The sequence below is a fragment of the Brassica napus genome, chromosome C1 (assembly GCF_020379485.1).
Source record: "Brassica napus cultivar Da-Ae chromosome C1, Da-Ae, whole genome shotgun sequence".
NCBI lineage: Eukaryota > Viridiplantae > Streptophyta > Magnoliopsida > Brassicales > Brassicaceae > Brassica > Brassica napus.
In genome coordinates, this window is record NC_063444.1 from 8,118,341 (window position 1) to 8,130,687 (window position 12,347).

The 12,347-nt window shown below is 30.7% G+C and overlaps 1 protein-coding gene across 1 annotated transcript; it reads right to left on the reverse strand.

The window, feature by feature from the left end:
• Positions 1-8,440: 8,440 nt before the first annotated feature.
• On the reverse strand, positions 8,441-10,221 carry LOC106377078. Its single transcript, XM_048745515.1, has 5 exons — positions 9,816-10,221; positions 9,430-9,507; positions 9,172-9,253; positions 8,881-9,023; positions 8,441-8,787 (listed from the first exon to the last, which is right to left on the reverse strand). The coding sequence occupies exons 1-5, from the start codon at positions 10,071-10,073 to the stop codon at positions 8,578-8,580; spliced, it is 771 nt and encodes a 256-aa protein (XP_048601472.1). The 5' UTR covers positions 10,074-10,221; the 3' UTR covers positions 8,441-8,577.
• Positions 10,222-12,347: the final 2,126 nt, after the last annotated feature.

Genomic DNA, 12,347 nt, shown 5'->3' on the forward strand with positions numbered 1-12,347 from the left:
TTAAATAAAAGCTACGGAATTACCTACTATTGTTAACATATATATGACAATTAATTATTATGAATAATACATATTTGATAAAAAAATCTAACTTTTCTCTTTTTTGTTTAATTTTATACTATTAAAAGAAATTAAACAATCACATTAAGCACATAATAAAAACAATCAGATTTTTCTTATATGTTATATTTTGAATTTTTAAAAACGACTATAAATTGGTAAAAATTGTAAAAGTCTCCAATTAAAAATTTTGTGATCAATGGTTTAACTTGTTTTTTGTTCAAACAAGATACAAATGATCATATATCATAGGGGTGGGCGTTCGGATACACATTCGGATTTGTATCAGATATTTCAGTATAAAGGTATAGAACATGTTCGGGTATTTCTACACTTTGAGTCGGGTTCGGGTATTTTATGTTCGGGTTCGGATATTTTGGGTCGGGTTTGGATATTTAAATTTGGATGAAAAATAAATAAATTATTCATTGTTTAAGTTTTTTGTATTTAAAATATATTTTAACTTTATTTTTTTTTTAATTTTTAAAAGATTAAACTATTAATAGGTTTGGAGATAAAAATTTAAAAATAAAAATACACTAATTTAGTTGTTGTTTTGAAAATTTAGATGCAATTTTTGTTAATGCAAGAAACAAGAACTTGATATGTATTCTAAGTGAGTAGCAAATGATTTTGTCCATAATTATATGTATATTATCTAATTTTGAGCAATAAGAATCATTAATATAAATATTTTGAATAAAATGAGAGAAATAAACTAGAAATATAGAGTTAAGTATATTTATGTTTGGTTATCTTCGGATATTCATTTGGGTTCGAATATTATCCGTTCGGATTCAGATATTCATTTGGGTTCGAATATTATCCGTTCGGATTCAGATATTATCCGAACTGGTGAAATAGGCAATTTGTTTTGTTGTTCTAATTAGATGATTTTTAGACCGAGCTGGTGAATATATACTAGACAAACATTTATATTTCGAGTCTGCACTTATATTCTATAACAACTTGATATATTAGATTTGAACACTAACTTGTTAATATAGTTTGCCAGTGATTTTTTTTTCAAAACTTTGATTCTTAGATATGTATATGGAGTGAAACTAATTTTTACAGATGTCCATTTTTTTTTAATTGACACTTATCTAATTTACTGAATTCATAAAATAAGTTAAAAAAAGAAACTTAACTCATATCAATGAAACAGAGACGAGAACGAAAGCAAAATTCTATAGAGGTATAAAATGAAATCACTTATGGAGAGTTAAACTAATTCTCCTAAAATCGTAAACATGTTATTTAAAAGTTAACTTGGTTTATGACAGATGGAGAACCGGTTTAATTTGAGTTGATAAAAAAATACTACGTCGTTTTATTATTTTTCTTTTTTTGTCAATTGCTCATTTTCTTCATAAATCGTTTTACTTTTCATCATCAATTGGAGATATTGCACCGATTTTATAGTTTCTTGTGGCAATACATGAAGATTGGTAAACTAGTAGTTACTGCTCTCCTTCCTTTATGCGTCATGTAAAACGTTTTATTCGTCTACAGAATATTAAATTTTATCCCCAATCGATGACGAAGAGTAAAATGATTTCTGAAGAATAAAAGCAGTTGACTAAAAAAGAAGAAAAAAAAAATTGGCTCTCCACCGGTCATAAATCAAGTTAACGTTTAAATAGCACTGTTTACGGTTTCAGAGGAATTAGTTTAAAATCGATAGTTTGTGTATGTAATTCAAAAAATAGAGTTGTTCATGTGGTTTTTGGTATGGATTAAAAGTTTATGTGTGAAAAAAAGCAGGAACAAATAGTTCATAGGGGAATAAGCTTTTTTCCCGCTGTTCATGTAGTTTTTGGCTTGGCTTAAAAGTTCGTGTGTGAAAAAACCGGGAACGAATATGTCATTTTCCCTAAATTTTATGTAACAAGGTACGAGTTATGACATCTAAAAAAATCAAGACATAAAATTCATAAATATTTAAATTTCTAATGTGAATAACAAATTAAACTTCAAATCCAAAATAAACCAAAATTAAAAAAAACATTGTAAGAAATTGTCAATAACGCAAATAAACTAACACCAAATCATATCAACTAATTTCGGATCTCTCTACCATCGCTCCCTTCATTTTTGTCAGATGACATAGTAAAATTTTCGTCAAAATCTAAAAATCACAAACTTATTTTTTTTGTTAGCACCTAACTTACTAATTGGAAACTTAGAATATAAAACATAATTAAAAACTAAAAAAAATGTAAGTTATTTATTGGTTCAACCGGTATCGGGTTCGGATTTTAGTGGGTTTTTTCTAGATCACCAGATTTCTAAATATTGGATTTTGTGAAAAAACTCAAACCAATTTTTTTCTGGATCACCGGATTTACCGGTTCAACCACGGATCCGGATCGGGTTTCAAAACACTGGTTACAACCATTCCATATGGAAGGGGGAAACAAACTGAAACCCAATTAAAATATCAACAACGATTCACAGAAAAGCAAACATAACTGCGAAAAAGAAACGAGACTGATCCCATAACACCAAATTGATTATAGATTCTAACGTCGTTCCAACATGCATTTTCGAACAGAACCACTACATTTCATACGTTGTTCGGTATAGAAGAAAAACAAATGGGATATTTCTATCTTATACATTTTACGGATATTTATTTGTGTCTGTATGATTGTATCCTAGGTCAACACGAACGAAACTTAGAGGATAGGCATTAGCCATATAGCATTTAGTAAGATCTAATATTTCAAATAATTATTATGTATTTATACTTAGTCCTACTTATAACGGTTATAAAGAATATGTAATTTTTATTTTGTTCAGAACTTTACAAGGCTATGAACTATTTTAATGTTCACATTGATTGTAGTTTTTTAAAGAATACGGTATGTTCTATATTTTTTTTCTTTGCATATTCGAGGACACGTAATTCGAATAAAGATTTGTGCTGCAGTATGCGAAGTAATTTCTGGTTATATCCGCAAGTTAAAATATATTTTTTAGAGTAAAATAATCCTTTTATTTTTTAATACAAGTTTTCTTAGAATTATATTTGTTTTAGAATATAAGTTGTTTTTACATTCTTATGTAATTTTGTGTTTATTGGATCTGACCATTTAAATTATACAAAAACTGTATGATTTGTTAAATTATATCGAATATATATATATATATATATATATATATATATAATGATATTTTTAAAGTGATAACTTTCTTAATGTCAATGTTTTTTTGGTTAAAACAAGTTATACAGATGGAGAATATATTATACCATGGATTAAAACATGAAATACCAACACTTTACTTATTGACGGAACAAATGTTTTATTTGATGTTATAGTTACTAAGAAAATAGTATTGAAAAATGAGATAATCTAGTGAACAAAATAGAGATTTGGGAAAATATCATTTAGAAAATTACATAGTCACACATATCGACACAAATAATATATTAAAAATTATATGAATTATGTGAATCACATATATGACAATATATCGAAACTAATATAAATTGTTTTGTTAACACTGTAAACCTAATTTTGAAATCCAGAAAAGTGTGTCGGATTTGAATTTGACATTGTCTAGTGAAAACTGATTTGAGAAACAGATCATAACACATATTTAAATGATTAAAAATGAATACATTAATTAAACCTTTAAAATGTAATGTAATACAATAAAGAACATGTGATAGCATGCTAAATGTCATCCGAACTTGTCAGGTTACAAAACAAGTATATTTTATAGCTATCAAAGTTATGTTGATGGTGTTATCAACATAAAACATATTAATTCAACGATTTTGTCATGTGATTTATATAGTTTTTATTTTATTTTTTGTTCATACCAAGCATGGTCACGTAGTAATATATTGTTTGTGTAGTTTGCAATCATTTTTTCTTTAAAATGTTTTTTTTTTTTTTTTTGATAATCCAGGGGTTCTCCACTTACGTAGATCATTCCCCTGGACCCGGTTAGGCAACGGTCCACTTCACCCGGGAGGGCTTTACCTGGGCTGGGGACAAGGCCCAACACCCGGTACCGTATTTGGTGACAGAATGGGCAGTTCAACTCCGCCTGACGTCGAACCCGTGAACATGACAATTGATCCACAGGATCATTAGCAAGTGAGCTGCTCGTCCCGTCTAAAATGTTACAAAGAAAAACGCGTTTAAAACATCGTTTACAGTGGAAATGAAAGGGAAAGGGAGTTGCTATCAACAATTACACAAATATATTGCCTAACATTTAATGATCAAAGCTGATTTTCACACAAAATAAAAATAGAAACGAATAAAGGTAAAAAGAAAAAAAAAAAAAGTCTAACACCATGAAATTTTATTGGAAGCCCTCGAGGCTGATTCATACATGTGAATGTTGCCAGATATGGGACTCAAAATATCAAAAGGTACTGATAAATCATATAATTGGAATGTTTTCGTGAAAGGATCGAACGACTGCATAATCTGAGTATGAAACAAAAGAATTGAATGTAGAAGACAAAGTCACGGTACAGATATTTTCAAAAAAAAAAAAAGTCACGGTACAGTTAACAATACCTGTCTTCCATAAGTGCATTGATATCATCGATTGTCCAACGCAAGTTGACGTTGGGTAGATATGGTATTTAATAAGAGTTATTATTGGGTTCACCCCCTACAAAATTGTCATTTTAAATCTAGTATCTTTTAATTACAGAAACCAAATAACTTGGTAAATTATATTATCTTTTCAAAATAAAATTTAAAAAATAAATAAAAATAATATATAAAAAACGAATTCAAAAAAAAAATAATGTTGTCAATAAAACACTAAACCCTAAACTCTAATACTAAACCCTAAACTCAAATCATAAATACTAAACCCTAAATCCTTCGGTATTCCCAAAATCCTTGGATAAACCCCTAAACCCTTAGAAAAATACTAAACATGTTGTCAACAAAACACTAAACCCTAAACTCTAATCCTAAACCCTAAACCCTTGGGAAAACATTAAACCCTTGGGTAAACCCTAAACCCTTAGGTAAACCCTAAACTCTTGGAAAAACACTAAACAAATTTGGATAAATTCTAAATTATAAATCTTAAACACTAAACTCTAAATCTTAAAAATAAATATATTTTTTTAAATAATCTTTTTTTAGAACTATTGTTATTTTTATTTATTTAATTTTTAATTTTTTATTTTAAAAGCATAATATAATTTGGCAATTTATTTTGTTTCCTTAATTAAAAGATACTAGATCTAAAATGACAACTTTCTATTGGTTGGTGAGGGGGTGAACCCAAGAAAAAGTCATTTAATAAAAGTTATGATCTCAAACTTTTAAATCATTGCGTTTTTTTCTTCATATCTAAAACTAAAATTCACAATGGTACTAAATTATTGCGTAGAGAAATACCCACAAGTACGGGTATGGTTTATTACTGGAAGTTCCGAGTTTTGATTTTTGTAAATTTATATTTAATCAGAAATGCATCATCATGTATTTTGATTATTATTTAGTAATATAAAACAAGCATTATTATTTTTGTAAACCTAATTTATATATACGTAAAACATAAATTATAATTTGAAATGTAATTTTTCTTAAGTAATATTTTGTTTCTGACATGTTCATAATTTTTTTTACTTACTCCAAGCTGAAAGCAAAAGCAAAATAAAATAAAAATAGGTTGAAAGAATGTATGCAAGTAAAAAAGGAGAATGGTTTGGGGCTGCGATCGCCTAAAGTAGTTATAACAAAGTCTTTTTTTTTGCTTAAATTGTAGTTAACAAAGTTACCGGTTTAGAGCATCTCCAATGTAAAACACCATTTTTTCTCCAAAATTGAGTAAAAGTGAAAATAGAGTAAAATTACTCCAATTCTACTCCATTTCCCACTCTATAATGGAGTGATGAACAAAAAAAAAATAGATTACTCCATTTATGGAGTAAACTTCATTATGGAGTGAGATATGAGGTTGGGTTGGAGCATTCTTTACTCTATAATCACTTTTACTCCATTTTAGAGAAAAAAATAGAGTAGGGATAGAGATGACTTTAAAGCCTTAAACTTATTTGGAGAATCATCTCTTCTCAATTTTAACCGTTGTTGATTCCTGAATTTACACGCCATTAATAAAGGAAACATATTGGAAGTGACCATTATAAACCTATGCGGATTCGCTTATTATGAAAATTGTTATTTGGGGTGAAGTGAAGGGGTCGAAAACCTCACGGTGCAGTACGTAGTAGAACCTCTATAAATTAATAATGTTGGAACTTTGAAATTTTATTAATTTATATAGATATTAATTTACAAATTTTTTCTAATTTAGATATTTTATTTTGAGATATATTTATTCTAAGATAAATTTTTTTTTAGTGTATAGATATTAATTGTTATTATTTTTAAATTTGACATTTATATTAATTTTATTATAGTATTTGGTGTATATAATATATATTGCATAGAATTTAAATGTGGTTTTAGATAGAATATTACTAAATCTCATAAGAAAAATATTAAGTGTTAATAAAATATAAAGATAAATCTACTGTGAATATAAAAGAAACCATATAATAATAGGTTCTTACTTATATAAAATATGTAAACATATAAATTATTAATTTATAATTTTTATGTGACCATATATTTACAAAGAATTTTCTAAAAAATATATCATCTTATTACTTTATCGATTTGTGTCAAATTTTGAACCGGTTCAAATTGGGACCGGCGAAATTTATTAATTTATAGAAATTATTAATTTATCGAGTATTAATTTATAGAGGTTCTACTGTATAATTTTAGGATTAAAGAAACCGTTTTTCATATGTAAAGAAGTTTTCCTAAAAGAAAAATGAATATTAGGTTTTAAGGCTATAAAAATACATGTATAAACTTTTATAAATTATTTATTCACATAATCAATAATATAAACGGTAAGAACATGTATTTTCGTTTCTCTATATGTTCTCTGTGTTTTTCAAGTTTGACTATGTTTATTCTCAACAATGGTGAACCAGATAGATCAAAGCATATCTGCTCGTAAAGGCCTAATATGATTATTAGGAAGAATGACCAGTTTTTGCAAACTATTTAGAAGATTTAAAGGTTCTGAAAGAAAGTTTTTTCCTTTCAGAGATTATCTATGTACCAAGAACGCAAAATACAAAGGCGGATGGCCTAGCACGCAGTGTCAGGAAGCAATCATTTTTCGTCGTTCACATGGATCAAAATTTTCCAGTTTAATTCACAGAGTCAGTAAGAGTTTATTGACGACAAAACAAAAAAGTTATTAGGACATAACATTTATTGGATGTGGAAGAAAATGGCAGAGATAATTCATTTTGGTATGACTTACGGTTGAAACAGGGTCATCTAAAAGAGCTTTTAGGTGATTGTGGTTCAATTGATTAAGTCATTGCAGATAGCTCAACAGTAAAAGAAGTTTTCCAACATCATTTAGGCAAAAGAGACAAAGGTATAACTATTAAAGGAGATGGAGAGGATAAAAAATATAGCAATGCGTGGGAGGAGGATAATACGTTATATAGATGCAAAGAAGGAAAGATACAAGAACAGTTTCTTGTTCAAGGAATTTTGGAGATCTAATTCGTGAATTTTAACCTCACATGCGACTCTATAAATAAAATAAAATAAAAACTTTCTTATAAATTAATAACTGTATAAACTAATAAAATACCATAATCCCTACATTATTAATTTATATAGTTTTTACCGTAGATGAGTATGGTTTTCCCATGTCACACCAAAACATTTGTTCTACTACTACTGGTTACGATGCACAATAGACTTTTATCATCTGAAAGAATGATGATGTGGAATGTAATGTGTACAACTTGCCTTCTGTATTCTGATCCGCATAAGACTTAGTCAACACCTTTTTTTGCTTGCCAATTTGGGATCCGCTAGTTCGCACGATTCTTAAAGAGGCCTATACAACTAATTGGAATGACATTGTTCAATGCATTTCAGATACATCTGTATACAAAACCTCACACCCTTGATGCACTCACATCTTCATGGTAATGATCATGTGAATCCATTGCTTGCTTTAGTTCAATGACAAAGCAACAAACCAGACTGCTATATATACATTAGACAAATCTGAGACCAGACACCTCGATGAATGGCTTCAAACTTTGGGATAATAACTCAAACTTAAAGAACCACAAGGAGCTAATTTTCACTTTTTCATTGTATTCATTGTTTCATATATAAAACTACTCTAAATATTAACACTTCATGTAATACATGCTTTGACTGAATATATTTTACAGATTTAAAAAAAAGGAATAAAAGTAATCTATTTTTTTTTTTTGTAAATATCCAAACTCTAGTTAGGATTGTTGTATATTTTGATTACTTTTTCAAAAAGTAAAATATAGGCAAAAGAGAATGTGAAACTTTACTAAAACATTATACACATAATACAAAGTTTCATTTGTTTAAAAAAGGCAACAGGATTAACTCAGTGTGAGCCATAAAGTTTCATTTGTTTAAAAAAGGCAACAGGATTAACTCAGCGTGAGCCATTGAGCCTAGAGAGCAAGAAGAGACAAGCCGAAGAAAGAAAGATAGAAGCAGAGATACATAGCAAATCCGCGACAGAAGTTATGGCAACTTTCCTGCTCTTGTCGAACAAACCAATCAACAGTAGCATCACTATAACATGTCCCAGCTTAGTTTTCAGCTCACTAACTGTTTTCACCTCTAACCATTGAGGTCGCTCCTGAGAAAAAAAAAAAAAAAAAGGTTTTAGCATGAACCAAAAAACGAGATTCTTGATCCATTATAAAGATTCTTAAGAAAAAAAAAAAGCAACCTTTAAGGGGAACATGCCAAAGAGACTCGATCTATTGGAAACACTGTCGTGTGAAATCGTTTCCGAAGTTGTGAGGTTGCTAATGAAGAGCTCGTAAAGGCCCATTCCAAAGACCAACATCACAGTTCCTAGAAGGTATGTATCTACAAATATGTTGTGTATCATCATCAGCATCATATATATCAATAAAGTTTTGTGCATATTTATTTATTTTATTTTTTTTGAACAACAGTTTTGTGCATATAATAATAATGCTCTTACAAAAGAAGTAATATCAACAAACTTTCTCACCTATGGCTTCTACCAGAAGTAATATCACCTTCCCACGGTTCACAGAGTACTGCACAAACGAGTCTGCGACGTACAGACATCCCTGTACCAATCAAACGTTAGAGGAACAGCAAAGAAGTTTATAGAGTATATAATGTGTTGCTTCTGTAAGATTCAAAAAATTAGGACATTCTTATGCATATTCCAACACTACATCATCTAATGGTTGGCTAAACCAGAGAGAGAGAGAGCAAGAAGAGAATCTGCAGTGGCTTTTACCTTGATGAAACACAGAACCGATCCCAAAAGAGATCCTAAAGTTCCAAGAAACGCCATGAATCTACATTGATAAATGACCTGGGAAGTTGGAGAAAAGGGCAAATAGGATCAAGCATCATGAAAAACACATGTTCTCTTATTTGTTGAGCCATTCATATCCCTTATAACCTGATAAAAAGACAGCCTTTACCAAACATCAATCAATGTTATGATCTTTAGTAATCATCCCTTTTACCTTTGGTTTCCCTTTAAAAAAAAAAACTCTAAGAACACATTATAATCTCTGCTTCAAACTATAAACAACCAAATTCAAATCCTTAAAGTTAGCAGTTTTATCGATTTAATCAACAATTAAGTGGAATCTGGAATCGACCCTTTTTTTTTACCTTCTCAATCCCTTCTTCTAAAGCTTCCAGTCGATTCGTAGAATTCGATGTCACAGCCGCCGATGACGAACTAGAGGCCACGGGAGAAGAGAGAAACCTCCCCGGAGAACTTAAGCTCCAAGCCAATCTCTTCGTCGGGAGATTCAAGCCAGGTGAGCTTGATTTCACGAGCCTCTTATCGCGGAAGATCATTCCGGATGGCGACGGCGCGGCGATGGCATTGTTAGCGTTTATGGTCCGGCAAGGAGGAGTTGTCATGGGCTGCTAAAGGGTTAGACGAGTCGTTGTTGAGTCAAACCAGGTGTGGAGGTCGGGGGGGGGGGAGAGAGAGAGTAGAAGATAGTTAGAGATGGAGAGACGTGTTAAGGAGACAGGAGATTAGTTGTACGGTGTCTTACGAATCCACTTGGACGAAGTGATTTTTAACGGTAATGATTGATGAAACTATTCACTTTTTTGTTTTAATCACGCGGGTAATTTCTACAAATATCTTCATACAATCCAAACGCAGACGCGGGTTTCCCACAATAAGTTTTGTGACTGCGTTTTAATTCTAAACCTTCTATTTTTATTGGTTTTCCGGTTTACTCATTACTGATTACCGGTTTAATTCATAAAATTAATATAGTTCTCAACTATATCTCTTCTGGCTAGATCATAATAAACTCATACTAATGCGTGTCCTTTCCTTAGCGAGTCTCAGTATTCAAACTCAATTTGAGATTGAATTCATAAGATTTTTTCCACTGGCTGCCATGTGCAATCTCAACGGCTAAGATTTCTCAAGTTTAGGTTTAACCGCATGATCTTGTCCGCGTGGGCTAATTTCATAGCCAGCAATACGAAACTAGGACAATATCAGACCAAAAGCCTTAAAAAATAATCTATTACCTCTTATTTTAATCTATATTGGACCACTTCAGGTAAATTTATATTTATACCCTTAATAAGTTTTTGTCTTTTACTTCTCCAACCAACCAATCAACAAATACTTGAGCCCACTCATTTTTCTTCCTCATCAACCATAGTTTTTTTTTTTTTTTTTGTAAACTGTCAATCATGGTTTCTTCCTCTCATCTTCTAATCATTCACTTTGACTCTCTCCACTGATGTGTTTTGTTTATTCCTTAACGGTTATCGAATATTCGACCATTGGCTCCAGTAATGTAACTACTTCTCCGGTGGCATGAGATGCACGTCCGGTGGTGCATGTTGGTGGTCAGCAGTGAAAGCTTCGGTTCGTGTACTTCTCTCCACGTTAAAACTGCTCGACTTCATTGTATATCATATCACAAAAGAGAGCATTAATGATGGCTTCAGATGGCATAACTCCCCCGAGGCTCCAACGGTTACCGTCAAAACTTCTCTTCATTGTATATCACCAGCGAGAGCATCAATGATGGCTTCCGATGGCACGACTCCTCCTACGGTGATGTATGACAACTCCAGTCCAGTTTGATGGCATGGCTCTCTGGTACTGAAGAACAGTGCCGTGGTGATAAGATGCGGCAGCTCCAAGTCGTCTCTTCCTCCGTGTACTAACATATTATAATTATGTAAGAAGAAGAAGAAAGGAGAAACAAAAGAAAAGAAAAAATGTGATCAAGAAGAAAGAGAGGAAGGAAGAGAAGTACAACAACAAAACCAATCTAGTCACCCTTGATAAAAGTGGTGCGGCTGGATTAGCGTAGTGAGAGAGATGCATACTTTATATATATAAATGTCGCACGGTTTGACCAAAAGAAAAGAAGATGGTTTTAGTTAATTGTAGTTAAACAAATTGGTACAACTCAAAAACTAGTACAACTATGCAGGTTCTCAAAACTTATGTGCATGCAATTGTTGCCATCATTAAGCGTGGAGAAATTGTTGAACATTATTGTTCTAAGTATTATTGAATAGATCAACGGACTTTGACATATTACATGTCAATATATCCAGTGCTTCATCATTCATCATGGAAAAACTATATATCACACAATATATGTTCGACTAGTATAAATGGTACAACTATTTCTTATTTACCAAACTAGTGATACTGATATAACAAGTACAACTATTCAGGTTCTGAAATTTAAATATTTCTTCGAGTATGTCATATGAAAAAAATCAATAAAGTGGCTAAACTGTAAAGTATTTATAAAGGTTCCTTATTATATTTCATGGGGGGTTTTTTTTTTGCAAATCTAACACAATCACATAAGTTTACATGATCTACCTTATACTTTTAAGGTTTGTTAACTTCTTTGTCCACCTAATTTTTCGAAAACATACATGAAATGTATTTTAACAAAATTTATGATTTCATTTTATTGGGGCAAAGACATGTACACATAAAAAAGTAGTACAACTGAGGTAAGTTCAAATTTTATGTCGTACAACTAGTTTTTTCGATTTCACTGTCAAAATATAACTATGTACAAACTGGTACAACTCAAAAACTGGTACAACTATGTACAAACCGGTACAACTCGAATACTGGTACAACTATGTTATTTCATTTTATATTGTGCATCACGTTTTAAACGTATA

Coding starts and splice junctions, on each gene's coding strand:
- LOC106377078 (XM_048745515.1), bottom strand. CDS start 10,073: ATGACAACTCCTCCTTGCCGGACCATAAACGCTAACAATGCCATCGCC. Junction 9,254..9,429: donor CGGTTCTGTGTTTCATCAAG/GTAAAAGCCACT, acceptor TGATTGGTACAG/GGATGTCTGTACGTCGCAGA. Junction 8,788..8,880: donor TTGGCATGTTCCCCTTAAAG/GTTGCTTTTTTT, acceptor TTTTTTTCTCAG/GAGCGACCTCAATGGTTAGA.